The sequence below is a fragment of the Balaenoptera ricei genome, chromosome 7 (assembly GCF_028023285.1).
Source record: "Balaenoptera ricei isolate mBalRic1 chromosome 7, mBalRic1.hap2, whole genome shotgun sequence".
In the NCBI taxonomy this organism is placed as follows: domain Eukaryota; kingdom Metazoa; phylum Chordata; class Mammalia; order Artiodactyla; family Balaenopteridae; genus Balaenoptera; species Balaenoptera ricei.
In genome coordinates, this window is record NC_082645.1 from 87,480,892 (window position 1) to 87,497,578 (window position 16,687).

The 16,687-nt window shown below is 35.6% G+C and overlaps 1 protein-coding gene across 1 annotated transcript in view; it reads left to right on the forward strand.

Moving 5' to 3' along the window:
* The window catches only part of ORC2 (origin recognition complex subunit 2), a 49,892-nt gene that overhangs the window by 31,455 nt on the left and 1,750 nt on the right, over window positions 1-16,687 (forward strand). The window contains exons 11-17 of the mRNA XM_059928469.1: window positions 5,336-5,445; window positions 7,572-7,704; window positions 8,536-8,632; window positions 10,572-10,718; window positions 11,326-11,497; window positions 13,817-13,878; window positions 14,957-15,075. Of these exons, the coding sequence (XP_059784452.1) occupies window positions 5,336-5,445; window positions 7,572-7,704; window positions 8,536-8,632; window positions 10,572-10,718; window positions 11,326-11,497; window positions 13,817-13,878; window positions 14,957-15,075 (840 nt within the window). The remainder of the gene's footprint in view (window positions 1-5,335; window positions 5,446-7,571; window positions 7,705-8,535; window positions 8,633-10,571; window positions 10,719-11,325; window positions 11,498-13,816; window positions 13,879-14,956; window positions 15,076-16,687) is intronic.

Below are 16,687 nucleotides of genomic sequence, written 5' to 3' on the forward strand. Positions count from 1 at the left end.
TCTCCATCTGTTGGTATCATCTTTAATTTCTTTCAACAGTGTCTTATACTTTTCTGCATACAGGTCTCTTGTCTCCCTCAATAGGTTTATTCCTAGGTATTTTATTCTTTTTGTTGCAATGGTAAATGGGAGTGTTTCCTTAATTTCTCTTTCAGATTTTTCATCATTAGTGTATAGGAATGCAAGAGATTTCTGTGCATTAATTTAGTATCCTGCAACTTTACCAAATTCATTGATCAGCTCTAGTAGTTTACTGGTGGCATCTTTAGGATTCTCTGTGTATAGTGTCATCTGCAAACAGTGACAGTTTTACTTCTTCTTTTCCAATTTGTATTCCTTTTATTTCTTTTTTCTTCTCTGATTGCCATGGCTCAGACTTCCAAAACTATGTTGAATAATAGTGGTGAGAGTGGACATCCTTGTCTTGTTCCTGATCTTAGGAATACTTTAAGTTTTTCACCATTGAGAATGATGTTTGCTGTGGGTTTGTCATATATGGCCTTTATTATGTTGAGGTAGGTTCCCTCTCTGCCCACTTTCTGGAGAGTTTTTATCATAAATGGGTGTTGAATTTTGTCAAAAGCTTTTTCTGCATCTATTGAGATGATCATATGGTTTTTATTCTTCAATTTCTTAATATGGTGTATCACATTGATTGATTTGCGTATACTGAAGAATCCTTGCATCCCTGGGATAAATCCCACTTGATCATGGTGTATGATCCTTTTAATGTGTTGTTGCATTCTGTTTGCTAGTATTTTGTTCAGGATTTTTGCATCTATATTCATCAATGATATTGGTCTGTAATTTTCTTTTTTTATAGTATCTTTGTTTGGTTTTGGTATCAGGGTGACGGTGGCCTGGTAGAATGAGTTTGGGAGTGTTCCTTCCTCTGCAGTTTTTTGGAGGAGTTTGAGAAGGATGGGTGTTAGCTCTTCTCTAAATGTTTGATAGAATTCACCTGTGAAGCCATCTGGTCCTGGACTTTTGTTTGTTGGAAGATTTTTAATCACAGTTTCAATTTCATTACTTGTGATTGGTCTGTTCATATTTTCTGTTTCTTCCTGGTTCAGTCTTGGAAGGTTATACCTTTCTAAGAATTTGTCCATTTCTTCCAGGTTGTCCATTTTATTGGCATAGAGTTGCTTGTAGTAGTCTCTTAGGATGCTTTGTATTTCTGCGGTGTCTGTTGTAACTTCTCCTTTTTCGTTTCTAATTTTATTGATTTGAGTCCAATCCCTGTTTTTCTTGATGAGTATGGCTAATGGTTTATCAATTTTGTTTATTTTCTCAAAGAACCAGCTTTTAGTTTTATTGATGTTTGCTATTGCTTTCTTTGTTTCTATTTCATTTATTTCTACTCTGTTCTTTATGATTTCTTTCCTTCTGCTAACTTTGGGTTTTGTTTGTTCTTCTTTCTCTAGTTCCTTTAGGTGTAAGGTTAGATTGTTTATTTGAGATTTTTCTTGTTTCTTTAGGTAGGCTTGTATAGCTATAAACTTCCCTCTTAGAATTGCTTTTGCTGCATCCCGTAGGTTTTGGATCTTTGTGTTTTCATTGCCATTTGTCTCTAGGTACTCTTTTTTTTTTTTTTTTAATAAATTTACTTATTTTATTTATTTATTTTTGGCTGCGTTGGATCTTCGTTGCTGCGCGCGGGCTTTCTCTAGTTGTGGCGAGCGGGGCTACTCTTCGTTGTGGTGCGCTGGCTTCTCATTGCGGTGGCTTCTCTTGTTGCAGAGCACGGACTCCAGGCATGTAGGCTTCAGTAGTTGTGGCTCACGGGCTTAGTTGCTCCGCGGCATGTGGGATCTTCCCTGACCAGGGCTCGAACCCGTGTCCCCTGCATAGGCAGGCAGATTCTTAACCGCTGTGCCACCAGGGAAGCCCTGTCTCTAGGTACTTTTTGATTTCCTCTTTGATTTCTTCAGTGATCTCTTGGTTATTTAGTAATGTATTGTTTAGCCTCCATGTGTTTGTGTTTTTTATGGTTTTTTTTCCCCGTAATTGATTTCTAATCTCATAATGTTGTGGTCAGAAAAGATGCTTGCTATGATTTCAGTTTTCTTAAATTTACTGAGGCTTGATTTGTGACCCAAGATGTGATCTATCCTGGAGAATGTTCCGTGTGCACTTGAGAAGAAAGTGTATTCTGCTACTTTTAGGTGGAATGGTCTATAAATATCAATTAAATTTACCTGGTCTATTGTGTCATTTAAAGCTTGTGTTTCCTTATTTATTTTCTGTTTGGATGATCTGTCCATTGGTGTAAGTGGGGTGTTAAAGTCCCCAACTATTATTGTTTTACTGTTGATTTCTCCTTTCATGGTTGTTAGCATTTGCCTTATGTATTGAGGTGCTCCTATGTTGGGTGCATAAACATTTATAATTGTTATATCTTCTTTTTGGATTGATCCTTTGATCATTAGGTAGTGTCCTTCCTTATCTCTTGTAACAGTCTTTATTTTAAAGTCTATTTTATCAGATACGAGTATTGCTACTCCAGCTTTCTTTTGATTTCCATTTGCATGGAATATCTTTTTCCATCCCCTCACTTTCAGTCTGAATGTGTCCCTAGGTCTGAAGTGGGTCTCTTGTAGACAGCATATATATGGGTCTTGTTTTTGTATCCATTCAGCAAGCCTGTATCTTTTGGTTGGAGCATTTAATCCATTCACGTTTAAGGTAATTATCTATATGTATGTTCCTATTACCATTTTCTTAATTGTTAGGTCCTTTTCTTCTCTTGTGTTTCCCACTTAGAGAAGTTCCTTTAGCATTTGTTGTAGAGCTGGTTTGGTGGTGCTGAATTCTCTTAGCTTTTGCTTGTCTGTAAAGCTTTTGATTTCTCCGTTGTATCTGAATGAGATCCTTGCTGGGTAGAGTAATCTTGGTTGTAGGGTCTTCCCTTTCATCACTTTAAGTATATCATGCCACTCCCTTCTGGCTTGTAGAGTTTCTGCTGAGAAATCAGCTGTTAACCTTACGGGAGTTCCCTTGTATGTTATTTGTCGTTTTTACCTTGCTGCTTTCAGTAATTTTTCTTTGTCTTTAATTTTTGCCAGTTTGATTACTGTGTGTCTCAGCGTGTTTCTCCTTGGGTTTATCCTCTATAGGACTCTCTGCGCTTCCTGGACTTGGGTGGCTATTTCCTTTCCCATGTTAGGGAAGTTTTCGACTATAATCTCTTCAAATATTTTCTCGGATCCTTTCTCTCTTTCTCTTCTCCTTCTGGGACCCCTATAATGCGAATGTTGTTGCGTTTTACCCAGAGGTCTCTTAGGCTGTCTTCATTTCTTTTCATTCTTTTTTCTTTATTCTGTTCCGCAGCAGTGAATTCCACCATTCTGTCTTCCAGGTCACTTGTCTGTTCTTCTGCCTCAGTTATTCTGCTATTGATTCCTTCTAGTGTAGTTTTCATTTCAGTTATTGTATTGTTCATCTCTGTTTGTTTGTTCTTTAATTCTTCTAGATCTTTGTTAAACATTTCTTGCATCTTCTCGATCTTTGCCTCCATTCTTTTTCCGAGGTCCTGGGTCATCTTCACTATCATTATTCTGAATTCTTTTTCTGGAAGCTTGCCTATCTCCTCTTCATTTAGTTGTTTTTCTGGGGTTTTATCTTGTTCCTTCATCTGGTACATAGCCCTCTGCCTTTTCATCTTGTCTGTCTTTCTGCGAATGTGTTTTTTGTTCCACAGGCTGCAGGATTGTAGTTCCTCTTGCTTCTTCCTTAGTGCACGTATTTTTATATAAGCAACATGGGGGAAGGAGAAGTGGATCTAGGGTCAAAGTAGGACTTCATAGGACCTAGAGACAAAAAGACATGTTGGAGGATGAAAGAAACACCTGTTACTGATAGTGAAGAAAGGGAGGTCTTTCATTAATTGTGGACATAGCTGACAGATACAGTCATAGTAACATGTGTCAATAAGCATTTATTTCTCATGTCTGCGGGTCACCTGGGAGTTGGCTGATCTAGGATTTGCTCCACATGTCTGTCTTCCTTGTTGGACCTCCTTGGAAAGCTAGCAGAGGCATGTTCTTCTCATAACAATGTCAGAGACAGAAGAAGTAGAAAAACAAAAGACCTCCTAAAGCCTGGGCTCAAACTTTCTCAGTGTTATTTCTGCCTCATTCTAGTGGCCACAGTAAATCACGTGGCTGAAAACAAAGTCACAGAACACGGGACTCCACCCATTTAGTAGGAGGGATTGCAAAGTCACATGGCAAAGGGTGCAGATAGGAGAAGGGGCAAGTATTGGGGCTAATAATGTAATTCTGCACAGATACTAAAGTTTGAAATGAAGGTGAATAGGTGACATAACATTTCAGAGTTCACACTAAGTGTGAGTATGCTCTGATAATCCAGTATAAATAACTACTGAAAATGACACTAGTGCTTTATCTGCTTTTCAGGGCCCTAGACGTTAGGGAAAAAAACATCAGATGGAGAGAGAAATTTTGTAAAGCTACTACTTTACAGTTTTACTTAGAATTTGTCCTGTTTCTCTTTAAGTATATGGATGAATAAAAACTGTATAGGCTAGAGTGCCTGGAATCTTGGTTGCTGCTTTAGTCTTCAGTATTAAAAAAATATTTTACTTAAAGGATAGAATCATGAAAACACAGTAGTGCCAGGGTAAAAATGCATATACAGCTTTTTACTAGAGTTTTCATTTCAAGAAGTGAGCTGTGTTTGAGTCACTAGCATGAATTTCCAAGTTTTGGGTGCAGAGCAATGTATCTTCCTCAGTTTATTTTTACATTATTGTTTTAAAAACTTTGCCATACTTACGAAAGATAAAGGATTTGTTAGAAACAGCTTTTAAAGAGGAGCAGTGAATTTTACTAATGATAATGGTAAATTATAAAGAAACTTGACTGTTTTCTGAGAATTAATATTGAACTGTTACCTTAAGCTTTTACATTTTTTCAAATCCATAGGTTTTTAAAAGAGTGTCTGGATTTGTTGTCAAAGCTGGGAGGCAGGTTTAATCGTCTCCTTATGGTAACAATTGTTTTAGAAATTAAAGACTTATATTGATATTTGGAATTTATAGTCATGTAAATGGTTCTAGAGAAAATGTAGCAAATTCTTTACTGTTTTACATATTTGTACTTAAAGAATGTATAAAACATTTTAAGAAAGAAATATTGAAATATTATGTGTATTCTCAGTAGATGCACTCATTGCCAAACCTGATTAAAGTAATATTTCCACTGATGGCCTCTTCTAACCTCTACCTCTAAGGAAATATTTTTAGTGTGGATTGCTGTGATGTATGTGGATTGAGAGTGATTTTCTTCCCTCCTTCTTCCTTTTTTTTTTAAAGCAAACTTTGCATAACTTATTGAGCAAGGTTTCTCCTTCCTTTTCTGCTGAACTTAAACAACTAAATCAACAATATGAACAGTTATTTCATAAATGGATGTTGCAGTTACAGTAAGTACTATTATCATTGTAAACCTTTGTAAAGTAAAGAATAATATACATTTACATATCTATGTTAAAATCAAAGCAGTTTGACATTTAATTTTCTTTTTGCAATGAACTTGATATGTATTTTTATTTATATGTAAAAATTTGAAAAACAGGTGTTTTCCCAATTTTATGACCCAGATGTAGAAATGTCATATTATTATATGACTCTTCTCAGAAATTACAATTTTCAAGAAATTTGTCTTTTCTAAGTTTAATCAGACTTGAAAGCTATTGTGTAAAATAGCCTTTCTTAGAATTATGAATTATTACTTATAAAAATATTTGAAAATATAATTTGTCAAGATTGATAAATATATCAGTTAGATTTTAATTCAGTTTTTTTAATTCAGAGTTTCTAAAATGAAAGAATATATATTTTTCTTTCAATCTCATCCTGTTTACATGTACTGTAGACCTTCAGAATTTCATGAGATCTGTTCTCTAAACATTATTTTACCATTTTAAAATTGTTTCTTAGAATATTTTTTTAATTTTATCATTTTTCAAATACCTCAGGTTAAATTTAAATTTCCATTAAAACACCTAGAAGAATGATAAAGATTAAAACATAGTAATTTTTTTCTGTAATTACTTTTATATTCGTATTTGAAAGGACCTTAGTATAAAGAAGTGCTTAACGTGCTTTAGAAGGACCTTAGTATAAAGAAGTGCTTCACATTTTATGCTAAAATGTGAATGGTGCAGTAAGAACATAAAAATTGCCACAATTTTCCCCAATTGATCCTGGTTTTCTTTGCCAATAATAAATCAAAGGAGTATGCTAGTAAGAAAATAATTATCTTCCCTGTTAGGACCTCACCTTCTCTCAATAACTATTTATGGATCTGTTCATTTTGAATTTATAAGGCAGATCGTCACTCTGTCCCATCCCCCAGTCCACCAATTCTTCTTTCTTCCCATATGTCAACTTTGATAACTTGATTTGCTTTGCTTCCCAGCCTAGACCTCATAGTCAGCTACTTTAGTAGAATTGCTAGCTCTCTGAACTCCCTTGCTTCTTTTTTTCTGCTGCTTCTATCTTGCTAATCTCTGCCTTCGGGGGTTATCTCTTTTCTTTTCTATTTCCAGGCTATCCTGCCTTGCTACAGAGCATCACATAAATACTCTTTCTGATTGACCTCCGTTAAAAAATCATGGAGTTGAATTTTAGCCTGACCCCTAGTGCTTGGTGTTCTGGGTTGTCTCATTTACTCCCTTGGCTTCAGTTGCTTTTTGTATGTGAATAACTGCCGTAACTATATCTCCAGCCCAGCCAGATCTCACTCCTCAGCAGCAGATGTGAATGTATATTGGAAGTGTAAATAATTCAATATACATAAAATACATAAAATTTAACTTATCTTAAATCCCTCAATCCCACCTGCCCCAGCTACCTCGCATAGTGGATGCACCCCATTCATGTAGTCTATGCCAAAAAACTGAGCTATTCTTAGTAGTCCCTTTCACTTAACCTTCCGTGTCTAATCACTCTCCAAATCCAACCGATTTGACGTATAAAGCTCTTGACACATTTGTCTCCATGACACCTAATTCAAGTCCATAGTCTTTGGTGGTTTTACCCTCCTTCCTATCCATTCCCCCACTCAGTCAATGTAATCTTCTAAAAAGATCATGTTAACTTTCCTATTAAAACCTTTCACTTAACACCTGACTATTTACTTCTAAATGCTCATGTTCCTTGGAATAAAATCCAATTCATGTCTTAGTTGATTTAACAACACCTTTGTGACCTGGCCCCTGATTACTTTTCCAGTTTAATCTATCAGTTAAAACTCTGCTTCAGCCTACAAGACTTTTTAGTGTCTTGTACCTAGTGCCGTGTTCTCCCTTGCCTCTTATTACTTGAAAGGTAGTAGGAGCTTGAGAGAAAGTTGGAACTGCAAGCTTGGTGTATGGATAATAAAACTGTGCTTTTGCTTTATATAAGTTGGGAATCAATATAGTTATTTAGCCATGCCATTTCTTCCTGTATTCTTTATAAGCTTAAATTAAGGAAACTGGTTGATTATAAAATTGGCAATAAGAAGTACTGAACTTTAATTTCATGAGTGCTGTTTTTATTACAGCCTGGGGTTCAACATTGTGCTTTATGGTTTGGGTTCTAAGAGAGATTTACTGGAAAGATTTCGAACCACCATGCTGCAAGATTGTATTCATGTTGTCATCAATGGCTTCTTTCCTGGAATCAGTGTGAAATCAGTAAGTTTTTAAAATGTTAAAAGGAATGACATCATATCCCCTGCCAATCCATATCCCCATGTTAATGAGGATGCTATTTCATATTCTGGAGCATTCAGTTTTTGTTTTTATTGGCAATAGTTTTCACACTAGTAAGATTGCACAGTGCTTATTAAGATCATGTGTTCGGACTCAGAGGGTTCTAGCTTTGAATCCCCATCCTTGAATTTCCTGTTTGGTAACTGATAATGTATTAAATCTTAGGGAAATGTTAGCTTTGTTTACTACATTGAATACCAACAGTACTTCTCTCAAGGATAGGATTATGGGGGACTTCAATTTTATTATGCTTTTATGTCACTTTAGTGCTCTAAAAATAATAAAAATATAAGGATGGTTTATAGTTCTTTGATCATTTTTACTCCAGATGCTCATATCTCTTCATCATTTGGAAATTAATTTAAACCTTTTGAGTTCTGGATATTAACCGATGTAATATTCCTTTTTAGAAGTGTCCTTAATGTTTGGGTCCTCTTTCATTTGATAAATCTATAGTTTTCTAATATTTCTCATATTGTTAGTTTTTTGTTTTGTTTTGTTTTTACTACCTGCTTATGTTATCTTTACAACTTTGCTATTCTTCCCTGTTTCCTTTTAGCGATAACTTATGCAAAGAAATGAATTAGATGTACTTAAGTACCAGTAGAATTTTTGAAGTGATTTTTCAGACTTAGTGGGAAATCCAAATTTATTTTTAATTTATAAAAAAAAAGGATTGGTTTGCTAGTTGTATTTATCCTACATGACAGAATAAGTTATAACTGATGTACTTCTTGCACTTTTATGACATAGATCCTGAATTCTATAACAGAAGAAGTCCTTAATCATATGGGTACTTTCCGCAGTGTGGTGGATCAGCTAGACTGGATAATAAACAAATTTAAAGAAGGTAACGTGAAGGAGATGCTCTGTAGTTTTAGGGTGAAGCTAAGCGTACACTTATTTGTGTACTAGTACACATAAAATTGAGGATTGTTTTAATAATGACACTTCTCTCAATGCTGATTTGATTTTGATTTCTTTAAAATAATTTGTCCTGTCTTTTTCTGTGAACTTCACTTACCTAACAGGAAAGAATTACTCCTGCTACCTTGAATTTATATAGCCAAAGCCTCTTTTTTTGTCCCCCAAAACCTTTTATTTCAGGATAATTTTCAAGTTTTGTTTGGCCAGTGTAAAGTGTTTCCAGTTAATTGGTACCTCTATGTCCGATAGTTTTATATTGTTTAATATGTTTATAAAGCATTCTTATCTTTATCCTGAGTAAATATCAATGCATTTGAATAATTTCATATACTAAAATCTGAGAAATGGGGAAAAAAACATATGTTTGTTATTCTTTTGGTGTGAATGTTTTTGTTATATGAGCATTTCAGAAAATTAAAAATAAAATTATTTAGGGTCTAACAATTGTCATTTAGTCATTGCTTAACAATTAAATGGAGTAATTGGTTATGCTTAATGATTTAATGGATGAGTTTGATATTGTTTGTACACTCACTAAAATAGGTGCCTAAGTCATTTTTTTATATATATTTATATGTAGTTACTCCATTTTATATATAATCCATATTATAATAAATATTTATATATTATATAATCTGTATTATCTAAATATAACTTATATTTATATTAAATAATTTATAATTATATAAATCATATGTTTTTACATAGATATAATATAAATGTTTTATAATTATGAATTATATAAATTATAATTGTATATTACATATGTAATATAATAATTATATGTTTGTTTACATATAATTTAAATACTGACTTTGGTGACTTCTAGAATTTAAGGAACCTTGGACTTTCAAAAATGTGTCATCTCAGAATCTTTGTCACTATATTGTCTCTCTTGTCCCTGTATCCCCAGTGGAAGAGAAATGTACTTATTCTCTTTAAAAGGCTCATCTTTTGTCATAAATGCCAATGTCCCATTTCTTACCAGCTCCTGAGGGACTTAGCAATGGCTTTTAAACATGTATAGAACTTCTTCCATCTTAAGAAAAATATTTACCTGATTCTATTGCCCTTTCACTCTATTTTATTTCCCTATTTCAATATGATTTGAGAGTTTTTGAAGACATGTCCTGCCTTCTACTTTTTACTTGTTTCCTTCTTAATTTCTTGCCTCTGTGCTACCTGAATTGTATGCTTAAAGATCACCTGTAATTTTTTTCATACTAAAAACACTGACCTTGCCTCACCCTTTGTTTATCTTGATCTCTCCAGTATTTGATGGTGTTGACATCTCCATCATCCGAATTCTTCCTTCACTGGCTTTTATGATATTTTACTTCTCTGACCTTCCTCATGCTTTGGGCAATATCCTAAGCCTCTCCCCTTCTCTTCTTTTGTCTCTTGGCTTTTGTGATAACCAGAGTTTTCTATATTCTCTCTTAATGCTTAATGAGAACTCTTTTTTTTGGAGGAGGGGACCACTCCCTCCTTTATCCCACCTTGCAATTCAACATGCACAGATTCACCTCCAATCCAATATGTATCTTGCCTTATTTCCTATGCCGTATTAAAACTGGTTTCTTCATGGTCTGATTCAAGTGTTAACCATTCCAGTTAAGTCTCTAACTGCTCCAGTGTCTACTGATTTCCAATGAATTTCTTTTTTTTTTTTTAAGACTATAATAATGTCTTGCCTGTTTTATGAGTGACTGACATAGCTTCTCAAATAAATTGCATACCCCTAAGCAATAGTTCTTTTGTCCTGTGCTACTTTGATATATTCTTTAATACATTCCTTGCATGTGGTAGGGGGCTTCACAAGTACTCACTGAAAATAATAATTGCATTCTCTTTCCTTTTAGAGTCTTCTTTAGAACTCTTTCTTCTTATCCACAATTTGGATAGCCAAATGTTGAGAGGAGACAAAAGCCAGCAGATTATTGGACAGTTGTCATCTTTACGTAATATATACCTTATAGCATCTATTGATCACCTCAATGCTCCTCTCAGTAAGTTAAATATTACTATTTTTCCTTCTTGAGATATCAGTCTTTGAAAATTAATTTTCTTAATGTTGTCACAGCATTTTTATTGTTTTTAAGTATGCTTTTCCTTTGTTGCGTGTTTAAAGACATAGTTGCCAAAAATATAGGTGTCCTCAATCTGATTTAGAACATAATTCTTGGAAATAAAAATTTAGATAGTAAAGGGTGTGTTTTACAGCTAAAGTTTCATGAAGGAGAGGAGACCCAACTATTATTTTGGTTTCTTTCTACTCTTCTTTGTGGAATTGCAACGTTTATTTTATGTATTTAATTCAGACTTTGTGATAATCCTATAAAACAAAATGTTAAATTATTAAAATTTTTAAAAGAATGCCTTGGTAGTGCTAATATATTTTAACTTGTATTTAATATACAAATAAAGATTCAGATGTTGATTGACAGTGAAATTAGATTGTGAGGTACTGATTTGGATGGGGAAATAGCAAAAATGAAAATTTTCAGGATTCACTTTTTATTTAATGCTTTCTTGTTCTTTCCTAGAGCGGAATCTAGTAACAAGACAATATGAAAATAATTAGTAATTCTTGTTTTCTTTGATCATGTACTCTAGTGTGGGATCATGCAAAGCAGAGTCTTTATAACTGGCTCTGGTATGAAACTACTACATATAGTCATTATACTGAAGAAACCTCCTATGAGAATTCTCTTCTGGTTAAACAATCTGGATCACTACCACTTAGTTCCCTAACTCATGTCTTACGAAGCCTTACCCCTAACGCAAGGTAAGAATGAAAACTATAGTTTCTTTTTCAAAAAACTCTATATATTTTAAGATATGCCATACTAGGTTTTAATGGTGATACTAAAGTCCTTACTTAGTTTGCAGGATTGAGAGAAATAGTAGTAATAATAGTTGCCAGTATTGGGTTATGCATTAGGCAGACTACTCAGTAGTAGTCTCAAATTGCCCGATAATAAAGCAGGAGTACCAGCATTTTTGTTTTTAATAGATTTTTATGTTTCTGAGTAAGAGCATCTCAGTGTTCATCATAGAGGAAAAATTAGAATTTTGATGGATTTTACTTAAATTTGATAGTTATTTTTAATTACATATTGAACATTATGATTCAAACACAGGGCCCTTTACATGAAACAGCTCATTTGATCTTGACAGCTCCTCTAAGGTAGATAGTAAAGGGCACAGAGATTTTGACCCAAATCTGCGTGGTTCCAAAGCTCATGCTCTTAAATCTCGAACATCTTTGTAGAGTGTCTCCAGTGAAGCCCTTCAGCAGCCTAACCAAGAGGCATATCTGAATTAATAAAAGCTAATTAATAAAGGCTAAGGAAAGTTGTATACAGCATAAGCCAGCAAAAAATAAACTGCATAATTAACCTGTTGAAAAAAGGTGTTTCGTAGCCTCACAGGAGGCCACAGAGAAACGTTAAGAGGCGAGTCCTGAGCATTCCTTTCCCAACCACCCCCTGCCAGTACCTCATACCACAGTGCAGTGTTAAAGCTAGGAGACTGACATTGGCATAATCCAGAGAGCTTATTCAGATTTCACCATTGATATGTGCACCCATTTGTGCATGTGTGTGTGTTTAGGTCTGTGCAGTTTTGTCACATGTGTAGCCTTGTGTAACTACCACAATCAAGATATGCAACTTTATCATCACAAGACTTCCTTGTGATGTTAACCCTCAAATGCTAATTTCAGTGAATTTTGTTACTCTATAAAGCTGTTTTTGTACACTTGAAGATTATCATGCAGTAATAGTGAAATATGTATTAAATGAATATCTAATCAAAATTTTTGATGGAATTGGGAATAGAAAAGGTGTTCATTTAATTTTACTATTATGCTTACTCCTAATGGACTATTGCAAGTTATTACATATAAACTTGGGAATCCATGCAATGTAAATGCTCTAATGCAATTATTTTTTAGTTGGGCATACCTAAATGTGTGCTAGTCTCCAATGCTTTTTTGGTTCATTCTGTATACTCCAATATAATTTAGTCTTTACTTGGTATGAATGTGATTGATCAAAAAATCGTCACCAAAATTCAGCAGTGTAGTCAGTGGTAGTACTTAGTTATAAAGTGGTCATTCAGATGATCCAAAATATGCTTATAGAAATTATCTTCTAGACTGTCATAAAAATGAAAATGCAAAAGGTTTAAAATTTTTGCCAAATCCAGGGATTTCTGGGGAACTTAGTTTATGTAACACTGCTTCCAACCCAATAATTCTACTTGGTACACACTCCTACAGAAACAATCCAAAATATGAAAGAGTATTTATTTACAATTGTATTTAATTTAATAAATTAATATTTTTTATTAATTAAAATTGGAAGTAATGTGAACATCCAAAACCAGTAGGGAAATGGTCAGTTTGTGGTACGATAGATGAGCAGACATTAAAAACTTTAGGAAGAATTTTTAAAGACATGGGAAAATCAATAAGTGAAAAAGAGAGGTATAAAATGGTGTATACCATATGTAAATGCATGAATTTATGTTTTCACACTGCCTTGTTCCACAAAAACTTGAGAAAGCAGCATATGCACGTATGATCTCCACATCAAATGTTAGTGGCTGTTATTTTAAAGTTATGGGGTTAATATTTTCCTCTTTAGTTTTTATTATATATTCCAAGTTTTCTATAGTGGACCAACCTGTAGTCTAAAAAAAAACAAGTTGACCCTGAACAACGTGGGGGTCAATCTGTGCCTAACTTACAGTCAGCCCTCCATATCCACAGTTCCTCTGCATCCGCAGGTTCAACTAACTGGGGGCTGTGTGGTACTGTAGTGTTTACTGTTGAAAAATATCCACGCATAAGTAGACCCACGCAGTTCAAACCCGTGATGTTCAAGGGTCAGCTGTACTCCTAGTTTTTCTTTAAAAGGAAATAAAAAAGCTTCTCCTTTTTAAGTAGACCAGGATACGATGTTCCTTGAGAAAGGAACAGAAGGTAATACAGACAGGCCAGGTGTTTCACACTCTTTGTGTATTTTACTATTAGCTGTTATCTTTGAATGCTAACATTGTGGATTTGAATTCCTGTTTGTTTGTTTGTTTTTTTCCTTAGGGGGATTTTCAGGCTACTAATAAAGTATCAGCTGGATAACCAGGATAACCCTTCTTACATTGGTATCCAATATATATTTTTTAATTAATTTATTTTATTTTATTCTATTTATTTTATTTTTGGCCGCATTGGGTCTTCGTTGCTGCGCGCAGTTTTTCTCTGGTTGCGGCGAGCGGGGGCTACCCTTCGTTGTGGTGCGCGGGCTTCTCATTGCGGTGGCTTCTCTTGTTGGGAGCACGGGCTCTAGGCGCGTGGGATTCAGTAGTTATGGCACGTGGGCTCAGTAGTTGTGGCTCACGGGCTCTAGAGCGCAGGCTCAGTAGTTGTGGCGCACGGGCTTAGCCGCTCCATGGCATGTGGGATCTTCCTGGACCAGGGCTCGAACCCGTGTCCCCTGCATTGGCAGGTGGATTTTTAACCACTGCACCACCAGGGAAGCCCCATGGTATCCAATATTTATGATATTAAATTGTGTGACTTTCTGTTTCATCCCATAAATTGTTTTTTTCTAGAATCTAATAATAGCACTGCAGTTTTTCACAGCAGTGAATAAATGGTTTGCTCTGTGATATCGTGTCTGCCATATCAAAAATTTTCAAGCAGCCCTACAGATACACTGCTGAACAGGCTGTTTGCCAGTACAAATTGAAAGACAAATCCAGCTTACTTTTAAGATTTCCTGTGCTACCTATGGATGTGTGTCTACCAACTACATATATTTCATATGCTGGGCATCTTAGATTTTCTTCCCCTTGAGTGAAATAATGTGTTAAATTTAAACACACATTCTAATAATCATAATAATCATTCAGCTCTCATTTGACTTACTAGTTCCCTCTTTTAAAAAAAGTCAACTTTATTCACGCTGTTTAAAACTGCCCATGGGATTATGTCATACTTGGCCACAGCTGACTGCTTTCAACCAATCAGTTCTCTTTTAAGAATGTAAGCCACAGTACATAACACCTAAGTATTCCCTAGCTTTGCTTCTTCCAGAGATACTTACTTCAACACTTACTGGCTGCTTTGACATACTTTGGTAATAGCACTTTTTTTCTGTGTTCTTCGGCATGGGTATCCATATATGGGGTCATGTCTTAAATACTGACTTATGTTCACATTATCTTTTGAACTCTCCAGGACTTTCTTTTCAAGACTTTTACCAGCAGTGTCGGGAGGCATTCCTCGTCAATAGTGATCTGACACTTCGGGCCCAATTAACTGAATTTAGGGACCACAAGCTTATAAGAACAAAGAAGGTGAGACTTTGCTGCTGTAGCACTGTGTGCCAGGATTAGTGTATCTCATTTACTTAAGGACAAGTATGCCTGATTATGAAACTGAGGTTGCTTGATGGGTCACAAGGATCCATTTAGGCAGCGTGCCATTTGAGTTCTGTAGACAGACAGAAGGTAAAAGTACTCTGCTTCAGAGTAGATCAGAAGACTTATGACTTCTAGTCCAGAGTAACAGGCCATTAGAAACGAGTCAAATAATCCTATTTCCTTCTCCCTCTCTTCCTTCTACCCTATCATTAATCCAGTCTATATTTATTGAGCACTAACTTTATATGAGATGTTTCACTAAGCATTAGGATACAGAAGTTAGCAAAAACCTAATTTCTTTTCTCATAAAGCTTAAAGTCTAATGGAGGAGATGGACATTTGCCAAATAATCACACACACGTAAAATTTAAACCATGGTAAGTCCTGTGATCAGAAGGGACATGGTTCTGAAAGAGCATATGACAATAGGTGGATCTGACCTAGTTATGGGTATCAGAAGAGACCACTGAGCTGAGGCCTAGGAAGACTAGGAGAAAACTAGTCAGAGAGGGAAGGGAAGAGAATTCTAGGCAGGAGCAGCATGTAAAGAGGCCCCAGAACAAAAAGGCAGCCAGCATGACACAAATGAGGCTGAAAAGATAGTGATGTAAGGGCTAGACTATGCATGACTTTTAGGCCAAGGAAAGGGTTTTAATCTTTATTCTGAAATAATGGGAAGTCATTTAAAAAATTGTTCTGACAATGGTATGGAGAGTGGAATGGGGCAGGGTAAGATGGTGATTGCCGGAAGTCAAGGCACAGAGACCAGCTAGAAAGGTATTAGTAGCCTGGGTGAGATGATGGTAATCTGGACTAGGGTAAAGAGAGAAGAGTAGTTGGATTCAAAATTGACAAGAATTGATGACAGATTGGATATGGGAGCCAAGGGAAAGGAAAGTGTCAAGAGTGATTCCTGGTTTCTGGCTTGCACGACCAGAGAGACGGTGGGATCATTGGATGAGAAGCTGGAAGAGCTACATTTTGGGGGAGACATAGCATGAGTTCATGGTCTTATATGTTTGGACTTCCTCTGTTTGAGGTTCTTCTGAGATTTCCAAGTAGAGATGTCAGCTAGGCATTTGGATTCCTGGGACAAGATACCAGAGAAAAGATCTGGGCTAGAGATACAAGGTTATGATTCCTACATATTTAAGTTATAACTGAAACCAGGCATTGGTGAGACTATCTAGAGAGAGGACATACAGTGAGATTAGAGGGCCAAGAACTAAGCCTAGCAGCGTGACACTTAACGGCCAAGTAGAAGATAAGCCTGCAGAGGTGAAACAGCCACAGAGCCAAGAAAACTACGTTGTCACAGAAGCCAAGAGAAGCATATTTTAAGAAAGGTCAGGGACTTCGCTGGTGGTCCAGTGGTTTAGACTCCACGCTTCCAACACAGTGGGCACGAGTTCGATCCCTGGTCAAGGAACTAAGATCCCACATTCCACATGCTGCGTGGTGCAGCCAAAAAAAAAAAAGGTCAGCAGTCTCAGGAGCTGCCGAGAGGCCAAAAAGACAAAGACTGAAGATACATAATGAATTTAGG